The 18983-nt window shown below is 40.9% G+C and overlaps 1 protein-coding gene across 1 annotated transcript in view; it reads right to left on the reverse strand.

Annotated features, from left to right (window-relative positions):
• The window catches only part of Trmt2b (tRNA methyltransferase 2 homolog B), a 60450-nt gene that overhangs the window by 27673 nt on the left and 13794 nt on the right, over positions 1–18983 (reverse strand). The window contains 1 exon segment of the mRNA XM_017602352.3: positions 18311–18381. Coding sequence (XP_017457841.1) covers positions 18311–18381 — 71 coding nt within the window.

Genomic DNA, 18983 nt, shown 5'->3' on the forward strand with positions numbered 1-18983 from the left:
ACTGGAGAAATATGAGAGGTACCCCTATAATCAACACAACAGAACCCAAGAAACACACAGGTAAGCTGAGTAAAGCCTCCATGATAAAATACAAAATTCAAAAGAAGAAACCCCAAAGGGATAAATGATAGGTAAATGGATACATGGGCAGGTAGATGGACAGATGCTACTTTACTAAAGACAATAGGTTGCAAAAGGAACAGAGATAAAGAAAATGGTTTTGAAATTAATAATAGAAAAATAGGAGAAAATCAGCCACATGTTTGGGCATTTACTCAAGAATATTTTTGCCATGATAAAAAAGCAAAAATGATGGAAAATGTGAGGTAAGAAGTTGCTAGAGGTTATAAAAGCAGCCAGTGAAATCTGAGATTCAAAGAACAGGGGGTAGAAAAAGAAGAGAATATAGAAAACAGAATGGACAGAGGTATTCAAAGAAATAAAGAAAACTTCCTACATCCTGAAGCATTAGTTTCTAGATATACAAGGCCTAAGTGTTCCATATAATGCAAGAAAGGCCCAAATGATCATTAAATTAGAGGCATAAAGACAGATTTCCTACACTAGGCATGATACCTCATGTATTCTAGAGCTTGACTGGTAAAAGTAGCAGGATGGCCACAAGTTCAAGATCTGACTGATCTATGCAGTGAGTATCCAGGTCATCCAAGGTTACAGAGCAAGACAACCCTCTCCACCAACACCCCTCAAAGAGAGGAAAGAAAAGATGGACTCTCTAAAAGCTTCTGAGCAATCAGGGAAGGAAGGATGGTCGAGATTGATTAGACTTACACAATGCTGCTGATCACATAACCATGAAATACAGTCTGTAAACTTTATAGGGTTATAGTGGTTTGAATATGCTCAGTCTGGGAAGTGGCACTATTAGGAGGTGTGGCCTTGTTGGAGGAGGTGTGGCCTTGTTGGAGGAAAGGGGTCACTGTGGAGATGGGCTTTGAGACCTTCCTCCTAGCTACCTGGAAGTCAGTCTTCTCCTGGCTGCCTCTGAAACAAGATGAACTCTCAGCTCCTCCAGCTGCTATGCTCCCATAATGGACTGAACCTCTGAACTCGTAAGCTAGTGCCAATTATATACTGTCCTTTATAAGAGTGGCCTTGGTCATGGTGTCTATTCACAGCAATGGAGTCACTAAGACAAGGGTCAAATGATTTCAAACCAGATTTTTAAATTTAGAAACATTTTCAGTCATTTCAGGGTAGGAAAAAGTATTTATATATAGACCTGCCAAAATATAACCATTATGTCCTTGATAACATTCCTCAAGAAGCTAATGGAGATAGTACTCTAGGCAAATAAAGGTGAAAACCAAAAGAACAAGGCAGGATATAAGAAACAGTAAAGACAAGACTGTTGGGTGTGATGGGGGGGGCATGCATGTAATCTTGGCACTCAAGAGGCAAAGGCAGGATTCTGTCAAATTCAAAGCCAGCCTGGTCTCCATAGGGAGAACTATTCTTAAAACAGATAACAACAGAAGACAAGACTATACAGCAATAAAAATGTCCCAGGTTGATGAGACAGAGCAGATGGTTCAGTCAGTAATGTTCTTGCCTCACAATCCTGAAGACCAGAGTTTGAGTCCCTAGCACCTACAGAAGAACTGGCTACAACTGTAATCGCAGCACTGGCTTGGGTAAAAGGAGCCACAGCCAGGAGAATTTCTGAGGCTGGTTGGTCAGTCACCCTAGCCAAATAAATGAGCTCTAGGTTTCATGAAAGAATTGATTTCAAAAAATATGATTAAGAAACATACACCTCTGGCCTCGCTATGCATAGTGACAATATGCATGCATTCACAAGCACGTGTGCTTCTGTGTAGCAATCTCCTGAAATCAAACTTCACCTTGGAGAGTAGCTCATTAAAACATGGGATGTTAAAGGGGAGATAAAACAGCAGGTTATCTTAAGAGGAGGTGAACTACTAAGAGGTGATCTCAGACAAGTACGGATAAAAGACTTTCAGATTGGGGCTGGGGATTTAGCTCAGCGGTAGAGCGCTTATCTAGGAAGCGCAAGGCCCTGGGTCCCCAGCTCCGGAAAAAAAGAACCAAAAAAAAAAAAAAAAAAAAAAAGACTTTCAGATTGGCCAAGCTGCCTAGAACCAGAGAGACAGCCAAGTCACCTCAGATCAACTGTGCTGCCTGGAAAGGACACTCCTCAACTTGTAGAGCTGCTGCCTGCAGGCTATGCAGTGCACTCTAGGTTTCCAGCGTTCAGGGGCTGTCATCCATGCTGGAGTGGACTTTTTGTAATAGAGCTGCCTTAAGTCATGTATGCTTCTGTAAACAACCCCTCACCCGTATGCTTATAAATAACGGCAATAAAGCTCATTGCTTGTCCAAGCTCAATTTTGTTGGTATCCTCACTTTGGTCTAGTGTTCATTCCCTCCCTGGAGTGAGTAGACATTTGATCATGCCTCCCCAGGTACAGTGTCACACAAAATGTGTTATGCCCCCCCAAAACACACACACACACACACACACACACAGAGAGAGAGAGAGAGAGAGAGAGAGAGAGAGAGAGAGAGTTAAGAGAAAATAGTTCCAGGACAATGGTTATGCTGAAGGTCTAATGAGACCAGGAAGGCAGATTTCAGAGAGAAGGTCTTTGGGGAAAACAAATGGAAACTGTTGAGCAGATGGAAAACACTAATGGATGCTTCACAATGCTTTTAAGGCATCTGGGAAAAATTAGCAAAATGTTCACAGAAAATTAAGCAAGCATGGAAAGGAGGAAATTGTCCATATGAATAAAAACAAAAACTTAGAATGTGTCTACACTACATAGTGCTGTGCAACTGAAGAAAGGAAGTGGAGAGGACTTGAAGTTTGAAGAGAGATGTAGGGAAGGGGTCTGGGAGGAATTAAGGAGAGTAAAGGGTAAAGATGATCAAAGACATTGTATAAATTAACTCTCGAGTATATATATATATATATATATATATATATATATATATATATATATATATATATATATATAATATTCTTAATGGAAATACAAGCCAGCTGTGACATAAGCTTGTAATCTCAGCACTTTGGACAGAGAAGCAAACTTTCAGGAGAGGTCAAAGTCCTCTTCAGGTACATAGTAAGTTCAAGGCTGGGCTACATGAGACATTCTCTCATATGTATGGTGCAAAACAGTGTTTGTGGTTAGCCAAATTAAAATACAAACTGAGAGATTTAAAATATATAATTCCACATAACCAAAAATGAAAAGAAAAGTTCCCATAAAAGGAGGGAAAAGTCTGGGAGAAGGGTCAAAAATAAATATTTGACATTTCTATTTGTTTGAGGCAGGGTCTCTTGGTACAGTCCTGACTATATCCTGGAATCTGCTATTTAGATCAGTCTAGCCCTCAAACTCACAGAGATGGCCCTGCCTTTCCCTCCTAGGATGCCCCCTTCCAGACCCAGGAAAATCTAACCTCTCTGAATGCAACTTTGTTTTTTAGATCTGTCTCTAGACTCATGTAGCTATCTCAAAAAATTATAAAATGAAATCAAACAAAGAAACAATTAAAATAATCTACCAAGATGAGGATATAGCTCATTGGAAATATGCTTCCTAGCATGTACAAGACCCTGGGTTCAATCCCTCAGATAAACCAAGTGTGGTACATGCCTGTAACTACAGTAGTAACTGTAAGTGGAAGTAGATACAAGAGGATAAGCAGTTCAAGGCCACCCTGGCGTAGAGGGACCCTAGCATTCGGGAGAGAGAGGCAGTCAGATCCCTGTGAGTTCTAGGACAGCCAGGGATACATGAAGAAATACTGACTCAAAAAGAAAAGTTCAAGGTAATCCTACTACCTCGTAAGCTTAAGGCCAGTGTGGGCTACATGGAGGAAACCCTATCTCACATAAGGGAGTAGATAAACCTATGAAATCTGAAAGCCAAATAGAAAAAAAGTGAGCGTGTGTCAAGCATCATTTGTAATTATCAACACAGAGATGAATTATTTCAAAGGCATAATTTTTTTTGACAAAAGTACCAGAAAGAAAACCTCAGCTTTTTTCAATAATCATTTCTTTGTAATCCAATTGATACTACTATGAAATTATTAAAATGCACAGCAGTATCAAACAGATGCATAATTATGTTACTCCTGTGCTCAGAAGGTAACGTTTTTACTAAGGAACAAATAATACAAATACAAGAAAATCAAAGAACTTGAATTAAAACTTCAATTCTAAAATTTTAATTTTCATGAATCATTATGACTGTATGAAATATTTTTCTTTAAAAAAATACATGGGAGGGGTCTGGAAAAATGGTTCCCTCAGTAAAGTGTTTACAAAAAAGCATCAGGAATAATTGCTTTTTGTTTTATTATTTTATGTGTATGGATGTTTTGTCTGCACAAAGCCTATGTACCATGCGTGTGTTAGTACCTATGGAGGCCAAAAGAGGGCACTGGAATCCCCAGAACTGGGAAACAAAGTTGTGAGTTACCATGTAAGTGAACAACTAAGGATAACACTGAAGGTTGATCTTTGACCTCCACACTCGTGCGCGCGCACACACACATGATCAGATATCCACACTTGTGTTCATGCATCTACACACACACACACACACACACACACACACACACACACACACACACACACACACGAAAACGTACTTGGGCTAGAAAGACAATTGAGTGGGTAAGGTGCTTGTCTTCAAAGAACTTAACTTCAAGCCCCAGAACACAAGTAAAAGAGCAGGCCATGATGCTTCATGCTCTTCATCCTGAACCGGAATACAGAGAAAGGGAGCCCATTTAGAAATCATTGGCCAGCCCATCTTCCTACTCTACAAGTACCGACCACTGTGGTGTGTGTGTGTGTGTGTGTGTGTGTGTGTGTGTGTGTGTGTGTGTGTGTATGTGTGTGTGTGTTTAAGGTGCTGTCCACATTTTTTAAACTTTGGCGCGCGCACACACACACACACACACACACACAATTCATGGTGCCCTATACCTGTATTTCTAGCACTTGGGAAGTAGAAGTGGAAGAATCAGGAATTTGGGATCACCCTTGGATACATAGCAAGTTTCAGGCCAGCCTGGGTTACACAACCCTGTCTTTAGAAAATAAAAAATAAAAATAAGTTTTCATTCCTTACCTGAGAAACTTCTTTGTACAGTAGCTGACAGTGACAAAAATTGTAAGAGCCAGAGTTAGAAAGGACCGCTGTGAACCATTGTCTCTTGGGTATGACAGACCAAGGCGCTTATGAACTCATAGAAGCAAGGTTATCTACACAGAACCTGCAAAAGATCAAACCACTCAAGAAACCAGCATTGAAGGGAAAAGGGCTGACAAGTGTAGCCCATAGCTGAGGATCTACTGACAACTGGTGGCTGCTGGGGAAGAAGACAGAGCTTTCAACAGGAAGGTGGCAACTGATAGGTTGCCTATGCTCCCGTGGTTGGCCCTTCCACCATGCACATACTGGCTGCATTAATTGGTACTCAATAGGCTATAAAAGCAAATAATTAATGGGGATGGGGAGATGGGTCAGAGGTTAGCAGCTCTACTTGCCATCTCCCACGGGATAACTCACAACCATCCGTAAGCCCCGTTCCAGGAAAGACGATGCCTTCTTCTGACTTCTGTAGATACCATGGTATGTATGTGTGTGTATATATACAAATGAAACACTCATGTGTATAAAATACAACAAATCTTATTTTTAAGCTAATTTAAAATAAGAAATTAAATGGGGACATAACAATACACACTGAGGAAATGTAGAGAGAGACTCATAAGGACACAATTTGATAAACCCGTATTCCACAAAATTGGAAAAGCTAAAAGAAAAGGATAATTTTTCCCATGCATACCATTTACCTAATTTAAATCAAGATCAGACAAGCAATTTAAACAGACCTATAAACCCTAGTGAAATAGAAGCAGTAACTAAAATTCCGCCAGCCAAAAACATCCCAAGACCAGAATATTTTAGTGCAGAATTCTAACAGACTTCCAAAGAAGAGTTAATCCCAACACTCCTCAAATTACTCCATAAAATAGAACCAGAAGGAACAGTACCTGGTTTGTTTTATGATGCCTCCTTCTGACCTATGTAAATACCATGGTATGTATGTATGTATGCATGTATGTATGTATGTATGTATGTATGTACCCAAACTGATACCCAAACCACATAAAGATCCAACAAAGAAAGAAAATTACAGACCAATTTCCCTTAAGAGAATAGATGCAAAAATACTCAATAAAATACATATAATCCAAATCCAAGAACACGTCAAAAAATCATCAACCATGATGAAGGGATGGTTCACCAGATAGATAGATAGATAGATAGATAGATAGATAGATAGATAGATAGATAGATAGATAGATATAGATAAATGTAAACCCCCCCTATGAACAAACTGAAAGATGAAAATAACATGATCACCTCATTAGATGGAGAAAAGGCTTCATGATAAAAGTCCTGGAGATATTAGGGATACAAGGAACGTACCTCAATATAATAAAAGGAATTTACAGTAAGCCAACATCAAATTAAATGGAGAGAAACTCAAAGCAATCCTACCAAAATCAGGAATAAGACAAGGCTTTCCACTCTCTATTTATTCAATATAGTGCTTGAAGTTCTTGCTAGAACAATAAGCCAACAAAAGGAGATCAAGGGGATACAAATTGAAAAGGAAGAAGTCAAGGTATTACTATTGACAGATGATATGTTAACATCCATGAGTGACCTTAAAAATTCCACCAAGAAGCTCCTAAAGCTGATAAACATTTTAGTAAAATAGCTGGATATAAAATTAACACACAAAATTCAGTAGCTTCCTATATGCAGATGACAAATGAACTGAGAGAGGAATTAGCGAAGACAACAGCCTTCACAACAGCCTCACATAATATAAAATACCTTGTGGGAACTCTGACCAAGGAAGTAAAAGCTTGTGTGATAAAACCTTTAAGACACTAAAGAAACTGAAGATATCAGAAGATGGAAAGATCTCTCACGCTCATGGATCAATAGAATTAATACAGTAAAAATGGCCATTCTACTGAAAGTAATCTACCGATTCAATAAAATACAATTCCCATCAAAATTCTGACACAATTCTTCACAGATCTTGAAAGAGGACAATTTTCAGCTTCCTACAGAAACACACACACACACACACACACACACACACACACACACACACACACACACACCAACAACAACAACAACAATGACAACAACAACAGCAGCAGCAAAAACAACAACAACCCAGGATAGCTAAAAGAATCACGAATAATAAAATAACTTCTATAGGTATCACTAACCCTGATTTCAAGCTTTACTACATAGCTACAGTCATATAAACTGCATGGTATTGGTCTAAACACAGGCACATTGCTCAGTGAAATAAATTGAAGACCCAGACATAAATCTATATACCTATAAGACACCTGATTTTTATAAAGAAGTCAGAAATATACACTGAATAAACAAAAGCATCTTCCACAAATGATGCTGGTCAAAAACTAGATAGCTATATGTAGAAGAATCCAAAGTGACCCATACTTATCACCCTGCACAAAACTCAACTTCAAAGGGATCAAATATTTCAACATAAAATCAGACACAGTGAGCCTTGTAGAAGAGCAAATGAAGAATAGCCTTGAATTCATTGGGAAAGATTTTGCATAGGCGCTAAGAGCAACAGCTAATAAATGGGACCACATGGAACTGGGACGCTTCTGCACAGCAAAGGACACCATTATTTGGATAAAGTTGCAGCCTAGGGGATAGGAAAAGTTTTTTTTTCTTTTTTTAACAACTGTATATCCCATAGAGGACTAATATTTAAAATCTATAACAAATTCAAAACTCGGTGTGTCAAGAAAACAAATGACTCAATTTGAAAATGGGATACAGATCTAAGCAGAGAATTGTCAAAAGAGGAAATTCAAATGTCTGAGAAACACTAAATATTTAACATCCTCAGTCACCAGGGAAATGCAGATCAAAACTACTTTGAGATTTCATTTTCCACCTGTCAGAATGGCTAAGATAATAAAACAAGTGACAGCTCGTGATGGCAAGATATGGAGTAAGGGGAACCCTCATCCATTGCTGGTGGCCATGCAAACCCTTACAGCTACTATGGAAATCAGTGTGGTGGTTCCCCAGGAAGTTGGAAATCAACCTATCTTAAGATTCAGCATATTACTCCTAGGCATAAACCCAAAGGATGCCTCAACTTACCACAGAGACACCTGCCTAACCATGGTATTGCCACTCTTCATAATAACCAGAAACTGGAAACAACCTGGATGTCTCTCAACAAAAGAATGGATAAAGCAATGGGCTACATTTATACAATGGAGTATTATTGAGCTGTTAAAAACGACTTCATGAAATTTACAGACAAATAAGTAGAACAAGAAAAATATCACTGAGTGACGTTACACAGACCTAGAAAGAAAAATGTGGTATATATTCACTTAGATGTGGAAATTAGCTGTTAAGTCAATGACAACCAAGCTTTATCTGTAGAACTGCAGAGGTGAGGTATAGAGTAAGGGTCAGGGAGGGGGACAGATAAGTCTCTCTAGAAAAGGGATATAAATAGAAAGTTATCTTATGGATGAACAGAGAGGAGCTGGAACAGGAAGATCAAGTGAGGATGGTGAGAAGAGAAAGGGATGAAGGGGAGTATGGGAAGAGACAGCTAAAATTAAGGACCATTTGAGGGGTAATATGAAAACCTAATACAGTAGATGCTTCCTAAAATATACACATACATGAAAGTGATCTAAGGGAAAATGCCAAGTAATGGGGAAGACAGAGTCCCAATGGGACAGCTCTTATCATGAAATAAAGTTCCCAGTACCTGGACTGGGGTCCATCTAATTGAGTTGTTGGCCAAAGGAGTCCCATGGGAACCCCCAAATAACCCAGGCTGTTGCCAAGACAATAAGTTATTCTTCACAAACTGATGGTAAGGCCCATTACTGAGAACAACACCTATACAAGTCAGTGAACAGAGAAGTCAAGTGTACATAGAGCCTGTACCCCTACATCCTAGCATCTTTAGTACATGTCTTAGTTAGGTCTGTGAAGAGACACCACAACCAAGGCAAGTCTTATAAGGACAATATTTAATTATGGCTGGCTTACGGGTTCAGAGGTTCAGTCCAGTATCATCAAGGCAGGAGCATGGTTGTGTCCAGACAGGCATAGTGCAGGAGGAGCTGAAAGTTCTACATCTTCATCTGAAGGCTGCTAGGAAAAGACTGGTTTCTAGGCAGCTAGGGTGAGGGTCTCACAGTGACACACCTACCCCAACAAGGCCACACTCACTCTCCTTGGGCCAAACATATACAACCATTACAGTTCAGGAAAGTATTCTGTGTGCTAGCAAAGGAGAAAGGTAAACACCAACCAGCTACAACCCTTTGGTCTGCAAAGGTGTCCATCCTGCAAGATATGCTAATGAAATGGTAGCATAAAATTTGTGGGAGTAGACCAAGCAGTGGTGGAGCACACCTTAAATCCCAGCCCTCAGGAGGCAGAGGCAGGTGGGTCTCTGAGTTCAAGCCAGCTTGGTCTACACAGATCAGTTAGGAATACACAGAGAAAGCCCTGTCTCAAAAACAAACAACAAAACAAAACAAAGCAAACCTTGTAGGTGTAACCAGCTAATATCCAACTTGACTTCAGGCTCACTCCATAAGATAGAACCCATACCTGACACTGCTTGGATGACCAAAAACTCAAGACTAGATAGCCCAGGGAACATTTAGCCAAACAAATACTGCTGGCTTGAAAAAAAAACAACTCAATGATAAAATGACTCCTAGTGTCATTCTGCTGTACTCATAGATCAGTGTCTTGTTCAGCCATCATGAGAGAAGCTTCTTCCCGCAGAAGATGGGGACAGATACAGAGACCCACAGCCACACATTATGCAGAGAGCCTTGAAACACTTAGCACTAAATGAGATGTCTCCATCAAATTCTTTCCCTCAGGTCTCGGGGAACCCCATGGAGAAGGCACAAAGAATATAAGAGTCGGAGAGAACAGAGGACACTAAGAAAGCAAGGCCTTCTTAGTCAACATGACTGAAGTCACATATGAACTCACAGAGACTGAGGCAGCATGCGCAGGGTCTGCCTCACCATCTGAGTCTGCACCAGATGGGGCCCTAAAGCTGAAAGAAAGGAGAAGTGAACACATATTCCCATCCCTAACTCAGAATCAATATTCAATCACACATTCAATCCAAGCAGTCAGGAGGCAGAGACAGGTGGATCTCTTTGAGTTAGAGGCCAGACTGATCTATAAAGTAAGTTCCAGGACAGCCAGGAAACACAGAAGCCCTGTCTCAAAAACCAAAACCAAAAATCCAAGTGATAGCCACTTGGCAATGGAAAGCTACTCTCCTCCAAGGGAGGAGAAACAAAGTACTCTTGATGGTAGGGGCTGTATGTCCAGCAGTAGAGCCAACAGAAAACAAACTTGGTGGCATCTTTGGACGTTCCCTCTCTCGTAATGTCCTCTTGGGGCTTTTCCTTTTCTTCTCTTTTAATTTTATCTTATTTATTTTTTATATTCTTTTTCTTGTCTATTTTTGCCTTACAGGTCCTCTGTGTATGTGCTATGCTTTCCAGTTTTGTAGGTCAAATTCAGTTTACAGGATTCCTGGGTGTGAGAACAAGAGGATCTCTGTGTTTGCTACTTGTGCCTTCTCCTGGGCAATTTTTCCATCTGTTTGTTTTGTCCAATTCAGTGTGTTACTTTTTGTTTTCTCTTGTTATAAAAAAACAAAAAAGAGTAAGAAATATTGCTTGACATGCAAGAAATGTGCATTCGTTCTTCATGCTTGCATAGTTTTGTGAATAAAATACTACAAGGGGTAGAGATGGTTCTGGAGTCTTTAATTTGGTATTTAAAGCTCAGTTCATGTTGTGCTTGGCAGTGACAACTCAGTTCCCTTGGACAAAAAAAAATGCATCAATTCGTCTTTCTGTTTATATGCATCTGAACCTTCACATTTGGGATATTATTAAACGTCCTTTTGTGACCATCTTCGACATGTTTGATGTTCTAACTCTGTGACTCTTCTGTGTACCCACATAGGATTGAAACTGCTTAATAGGATATGCAGTTGCTCTAAGTTAATACTAGTTAATGATCTTCAAGTCGCTTACAGTATTGAATATTTTACAGAAAAGAAAATAAATAATGAAGAACCCAGCCTCTCCAGTGAGTTGAAACAACAACAACAAGTGTTAAGAATCCATGATCTCTCGGGCTGGAGAGATGGTTCATCAGTTAAGAGTATATACTGCCTTTGCACAAGAACTGAGTTCAGTTCCCACCACCCACATCAGGTAGTTCACAACGACAGGTAATTCAGGTTCTAAGAGATTGGGCACCCTCTTCTAGACTCCGTGGGCACTGTACAAATACTGTGCATATAAATGAACAAAGGTATATACACATACACATTAATTTTTAAAAATAAATCTTTTAAAAAATATAGTAGCTCATAATAATATCAAAACAAACTGATCACCTTTCCATGAATGTGAAAGATTCAATCAGTTCCTTAGATTTTTCCTATATCAGTACCATCTATAACTATACAGTGGACAAGGAAAAGTCAGCTTTAGAAAAAAAATAGGACTAGAGATACAGTTTAGGGGTAAATGCGGTTGCCTACCATGGATGAGATTCAGTGCCATCAAAAAGAAACAGGAAAAGGAAGAGGTACAGGAGGCAGGAGTAGAGGAACAGGAGAAGAAAGAAGAGGAAGAAGGAGAAGGAGAAGGAAGAAGGAAGAGGGAGAGAAGAAGAGAAAGGAGAAGGAGGAAGGAGGAGGAAGAAAGATAGGAGGAACAGAAAAGGAAGAGGAAGAGGAGGAGAAGGAAGATAAGGAAGACGAGGAGAAGTCGGATAATTGTAACTAATACAGGAAGAGGACATGATATACGTGTGGTCATCTCCACATAGCAGGAGATGACAGACATAGGCAAAGATCAACTGCTAAAAACACTCAATGAATATTGATGGCAGCTGGGAGCAAGAGCATGAATGCTTGGGACTCTGAGAGAAGAGGATCCAGGGATATACGGTGTGACCATGGCTCAACACAAATTGAATGGGAAAGTTTTTAATGAGTTCATACAGCATATAGATCCACTGTTCGGTTTTATGATATTTTATGATATTATATGATAGCCTGTTTATATCACTGAAAAAAAAGCCTATATATATATGTGTATATATATATATATATATATATATATATATATATATATAAAATCAAAATCTGGGGCTGGCAAGAAGGTTCAGCAAGTAAAAACACTTGCCTAGTAATTTTGATGGCCGGAATTCTATCCCTGGAACAAGCTTAAAAAATAGATGTGGTGGTTCCAGTCTGAAATTCCAGCCCAAGTACTCCTATGGCAAGATGGAAGGGAAGACAGTCAGCCAGAAGTGTGTACAGGAGGCTGTGCAGTAACAGAAAAGACAAGAAAGAGCTCTTCCCTTAAAAACAGGGTGGAAAGAGACAACTCCCTCTTAAAAACGTATCCTCTGACCTCCACACACTCACTCTATGGCAGACATGCACCCCTTCACTCCCCAACACACACACACACACACACACACACACACACACACACACACACACACGCTACTATATAAATAAATAACATCTTTTAAATTTTAAAATCTTGGTCTGGAAGGAGCACTTGTATAAGCACAAAGACCTTAGTTTGGGTCCCAGCACCCACATTAAACAAACAAACAAACAACACTGGGCATGGTGGCATACATCCCTAATCCCAGCAACGGAGGATCACAGGGAAAACCACGAGGGTCTTTGGAGCTTGCTGGCATCCAGTCTTGCCAAAAGATTCAAAAGCACCAGATTCAAGTAAGGGCCCTGTCTCAAAAGAATATGGCAGACACCCAAGGCCCTTCCGTGGACTCTGCAAGCAGACACAAGTGCACAACCCCGCAAACCCTGTCTGCATACAAAATTAAAACATCAAGAATTTTTCAATCTGAAAAAGTCAATCTTAATGGCCCCCACCTCTAATCCCAGCTGTCAGAAGCAGAGGCAGGGAAATTACTGTAGGTCTGAGGACACCATGATCTACACATGAATTCCAGGTTGTCCTGGTCTTCAGAGAAACATCCTTACTAAAAAAGACAAAATGTGGTTGGGGATTTAGCTCAGTGGTAGAGCACTTGCCTAGCAAGCGCAAGGCCCTGGGTTCGGTCCCCAGCTCCGAAAAAAAGAAAAAGGAAAAAAAAAAAGACAAAATGTGTGGCAAAATGTCTCAGAGGTAAAATTGCTTGCCACTTAAACCTGAAAACCTGAGTTTAATCCCCAGAACCCACATGGTAAAAAGCGAAAACCAAATTCTCCACATTTCCCTCTGACCTCCACAGTCACACTATGGCACACATACCCCTGCACCCCCATACAAAAAAAACAAATGTTTAAAAACTGTTTTTAAAAGGTGTCTGCACTGAACATCCACAGATAGTTCTTTCTTTTGTCCCCAAGCAATACAGTGTAACAACTATTTACATAGCTGTTGGCTTACTATTTACATAACATTTACATTGTATTAAGAATTACAAGTAATCCAGAGATCATCTAGGAGTACAGAAAGATGAGTGTAAGTGATATAATGTCACCACACCATTTCCTATAGAAGGAACTTGGGCATCCATGGGTTTGGTTATCTATGGGGAGCCTGGACCCAAAGACCAAGGATACCAAAAACAAATCTTAAGATGCTGATTTGAGAAAATTATTAAATAAATAAATAAATAAATAAATAAATAAATAAATAAATATACTGGGAACTGGGGAGATGGCTCCCTTTCCTACAGGTCCTGAGTTCAATTCCCAGCAGCTGCATGGTGGCTCACAACCATCTGTAAAGAGATCTGATGCCCCCTTCTGGTGTGTCTGAAAACAGAGCACTCACATCCATAAAGAAACAAACACATCCTTTAAAAAATACCGGATAATGGGGCTGAGGATTTAGCTCAGTGGTAGAGCGCTTACCTAGGAAGCGCAAGGCCCTGGGTTCGGTCCCCAGCTCCGAAAAAAAAAAAAGAACCAAAAAAAAAATACCGGATAAATTAGGGTCAAAATCTAAACACCAGCTATTTCATATTATGGGTAGATGTCTATATTTAGATGTGATGGTGGTATAAGGTTATATTTTAAAATTAATTTTCTTTTTCTAGAATCCATATCAAAATGTGCTTCAAAATATCTAAAAGAAATAAATGGAAAGTATTTGAGGATACCAAACATGCTCTAAACTTACACACATTATGTGTGATTCGGTACTGGGTGCTATACGAAGTTAGGTAATGCATAGCTGCTATCTCCATAGGCTAGTGTAGGAAGCTCCCACAGACAATGAAATATGCTGTACCAGGTGCTGTACAAGAGATGCACAGTAGAGATACCCACATACAGACGACAGGGACTCTTAATCAGACTGAGGAGATAGGTATGGTTTTCTACAGATCTGGTGCTTGAATGGAGAATAAAGAGTCATGTCGGTGGTGGGGGTAGGTTGCAAACTGAAGACATTCTAGAAAGAGAGGGCAGGCAGGCAGAAATGAGATAACACAGTAGTGTCACGCCAGTTCAGTACAAATGGAAAGAAGAAAGCAGGGAGTCATAGGGCAGAAGATAAGGCTGGTCTCCTTCTTAGGAGGACCCTAAAATGAAATGTTAAAAATGTAACCTTGCAATCCAAAAGATACTGGGCAGGGCTGGCAAAATGCCTCTGTGGATAAAGGTGCTCGGCTGCTAACCCTAGCAACATGAGCTTGATCCCTGGGCCCCACGTGGTGGAAGGAGAGAATTACCTCTAGCAAGCTGTCCTCTGATTTCTCCATGTGTGCAGTGGCCTGTGTTCTCATGCACACACAAACACATACAAACACAAATACACGCATAATTTTTTCAAAGACTTCAAATTTACTGGGCAACTCCTGTGGAACATTCGGCAGGGGAATGGCACCGCCTTCAGTTTACAGACAGCGGGGGCTCCTGAGCGGAGAATGCTCAGAAAGAAAGGCTGGAAGCATGGAAGTCCAGGCAGACACATGTCGGTATTCCGGACTACAGAGAATGGTCATTTGAACTCAAGTGCTGACAGTGTAGAACTGAGTGGACTCAAGATAGTTCTAGAATAATAAAACTGACAAGGACTTGGAGATGGATTAGATGCCAAGGAGGAAGGGGGAATTTTGTGTGACAGGAGCTAAGATGACATAAGTCGACTATAATGCCAATAGCTAAGTATGGAGGAAACATTTGGGGAAATAAGAGGATAAGCTTAGTTCAGGGCTGTGGTTACTAGCATGGGGAGACTGTGTTCACCAGGGGACGTGTAGAAGCAATTTTGCTTATTACAAACGAATGGTGCCTAGTAGCCAGCCACCACAGCTGCTGCTAATCAGGATACAATGGACCCAGTAGCCCCTCACAAGAGAAAACAATACGACACAAAACAGCAACAGGGCAGAAGTCGAGAAGACCTGATGGGGACAACATTGATTTTAAGATCTCCAGAAGAGAGGGGTTGGGGATTTAGCTCAGCGGTAGAGTGCTTGCCTATCTCCGAGGGGAAAAAAAAAAAAAAGATCTCCAGAAGATAGCTTTCTCAGGATGCTCATTGGCCTCTGGAAACCTCCTCCTTAAGCTCTAGCACACAGTAGAATGGAAATACATGGTAAAAAGCTGTCAGCATACTAGCTATTCAGGGCACCAGCTAATCTTGGGTGCTGTCTCCCAAGAGTACGTTCAGAGATAAGAAGGCCTGGGACAGAGTCCTCAGGGACACCAACCTTGATAGTGGGAAAGGAGAATTAATTTAAAAAAAAAATCCCAGGTGAAAGACTGAAAAAGAGTCAACAAGATCAGAGGAAAGTTGGGGCTAGAGAGATGGCTCAAAGGTTGGAGAGCTCGCTGCTCCTCCAGAGGACCCAAGTTCAGCTTCAAGCACCCAGGTTAGGTAGCTGACAGCTAGCAGACTCTAGCTCCAGGAGCTCTGGCACTCTTAGCTTGGCAAGCACCTGAACACACATGGCGCTCGCGCGCGCGCGCGTGCACACACACACACACACACACACACACACACACATCTTTAGAAGAAAGATAGGAGGAAAGCTGTCAGACAATGGTACCACAAACCAAATGAAGAAAGAAAGAAAAAGAAGAGAGTTGCAGGGGGAGAAAACGAGATGAAGCTAGAGGCAGAAAGCTTCTACGGGCTTTGACAAAAGCAGATCACTGATGGCTTCAAAAAGATCAATTTTAGTCAAGTGTTTGGGACATATGGAAGACCCATTAGAATGTCTTAAGGATGGTAAATACTAGTCATAGTATTAATTTAAAAGAGCTATGAGAGGCTGGAGAGATGGCTCAGTGGTTAAGAGCACTGACTGCTCTTCCAGAGGTCCTGAGTTCAAATCCCAGCAACCACATGGTGGCTCACAACCATCTGTAATGGGATCTGATGCCCTCTTCTGGAATGGAGGTGTACATACAAATACAGCACTCATATACATTAAATAAATAAATCTTTAAAATAAAAAGATATAAGGTGGGTGTAGGCAAAGAAACAGGAGGAGGAGTACGTGATGAAGGACAGGGAACCTAAGAAACAGGAAGTGAGTCTAAAGAGAAGCTTACGGTCTGGTGGGAACAAGGAAGCAAGTACCTCTTTCACTTAGATGGAAGTAAAGAGTGGATGGATTTCAGTGACATTTGTAGATGGACAAACAGCCAAAGGAGCTTCCTTCTGAGAGCTGGAACTTCTTAAGTCAATGTTCTAAAACCAAAGGTCAAAGGTAATAAGTTGAAAAAAAAAGAAGGGTAAGAGTTTTAGCATAATTACTAACAGAGGTTAGAGACACGGCTCAGTGAAAGGGTACTTGCCACCAGGACTGACAACATGAGTGTGATGCCTGAGACTATTGTCCTCTGACCTCCCCAAGTACACCACAGCACACATAGTTATGTGGACACACACAGGCCATTCAGAGGGGGGCGGGGGGAGAGAGAGAGAGAGGGAGAGAGAGAGAGAGAGAGAGAGAGAGAGAGAGAGAGAGAGAGAGAGAGAGAGGCGCTGTAGAGGTGGCTCAGAGGTTAAGAGCACCGACTGCTCTTGCACAGGACCCAGGCTCAAGTCCCAGCAACCACATGCTGGCTCACAGTCACCTGTAACGCCTGTTCCGGGGGGATCTGACGCCCTCTTCTGACCTCCACAGGGAGCAGGCACATCCATGTAGAACAGAGACACATGCAGGCAAAACATTCATACAATAAAAATGAAGAGATTGTTTTAAAATAATAAGCAAATAGATAAATAAATGTGATAAAATTTAAAAAAAAACTCAGAAAAAAATAGGACAAGGTGGTGATGAAGAGCATGGGGATTCTAGAAAGTGAGCCTACAAAAACAGCTGTGGAAAGTTCTGGAACTTATCGCTGTGTTTCATTAGCATGCTTTACTAGCATGCTAAATAAAGCAGCACCCAGTGTCAGAAGCAAACATCATTAAAAGGGTAGGTGCTGGTAAGAATGAAGGGGAGGAAGAGGATCATTTGACATCTTGTTCAATCATCAGTAAGGCTTCCGCCTTCTGTTGTTCAGGGCTGAGCACAGGCATCATTTTTAATGACAAACTGAGTCACCCCTGCGGCCCCACTCCAGGTGCAGTGCCTGAAAGACGGCAGGCACTCAGTAGTGGCCCCATACACCAGACAAATTCTAAGTGTCTGAGGGGTCATCCCATGAGAAGCTTCTTTTTTGTGTGTGGGACCAGGAATCAAACCAAGGTCTTCATGCATGAAGCATTCTACTGCTGAGCTGTGTGCCGGCTCACTCTCATGATGCCTTACTGCCTTGCCTACAGCTCTCAGGGTACTTCTTTGTTCTGCTGAAAGCATTAACCTTTCAAATGTTTGGAACACCTGACGCATCACAGTGGTCTCAGCAGTACCTCTTATCCTAATTATTCCTTATTATCAACCTCCTTGGACCCCTTGACATTTGCAGCAACAATAGCACTTCTGCCTCCCACTCTACACCATCCCTGGAAGAAAACCAGAGCAATGTTCTAGCCACGTTAAAAGGTAGACTGTCAGTACACAGCCCCCCCTTTCCTCCAGCAATCACGGCAGGCACCCATATTAAAATGTCAGGGACACTGCAGTTAAGAGAGTACAATGCCCCAGGTCATCTTCAACCAGCCCTCGCTCAATTTTACCTAAGCCACTTGACTGTGTTTGTCTGGGATGTTTTTCAGATGATTACATGGTACACAGATGGCATTTCCATCTACGTGAACAAAAATGATTTTATTTATGATGTTCCTCCTAACCCGGCAGCTGAAATTTCCTCCTTTCGGAGGCAGATGTTAATACAAAGAAGCAAAAGCATATAGTTATTTTTTTTTTCAGAGAAAGCCTAATTGTTTGCTGGTTTAGGCATTCATCAGCTAATTCTTAATGGAGCTAGTCCTAAACACTTCCTCCTATGCCACAAGTGTGCCATGTGAAGATATGGCATGGATTTTAAGAGGGAAATAAAATGTAATGGGCTTTGTTTTTCTACTACCGAATAACAGAACCCTGAAATCATAAAGTCATTTAACTCAGCACATGAAGGGAAAAGCTAAATGCATTGCTTGTCTGAATGAACTGTAGTTCAAGGTGTATGGATATTAAACAGTGTAGGTAATATGAAATGATGGGGTTTCAAGTAGATTTACTGAAAATAGGCAGATAAAAAGCTCGGGGATGGAATCTGGGAATGGATGCAGGCAGTAAGTTTCAGAAAATGCCCCTGTGATTTCCCTCACGAGTACCCCCCACTTTCCCTTCCAGTTCTTCTAAGGCAGATTCAGCAACCACGGAGAGCTCCAGTTTTTAGGTCTATGA

The sequence above is a fragment of the Rattus norvegicus genome, chromosome X (assembly GCF_036323735.1).
Source record: "Rattus norvegicus strain BN/NHsdMcwi chromosome X, GRCr8, whole genome shotgun sequence".
NCBI lineage: Eukaryota > Metazoa > Chordata > Mammalia > Rodentia > Muridae > Rattus > Rattus norvegicus.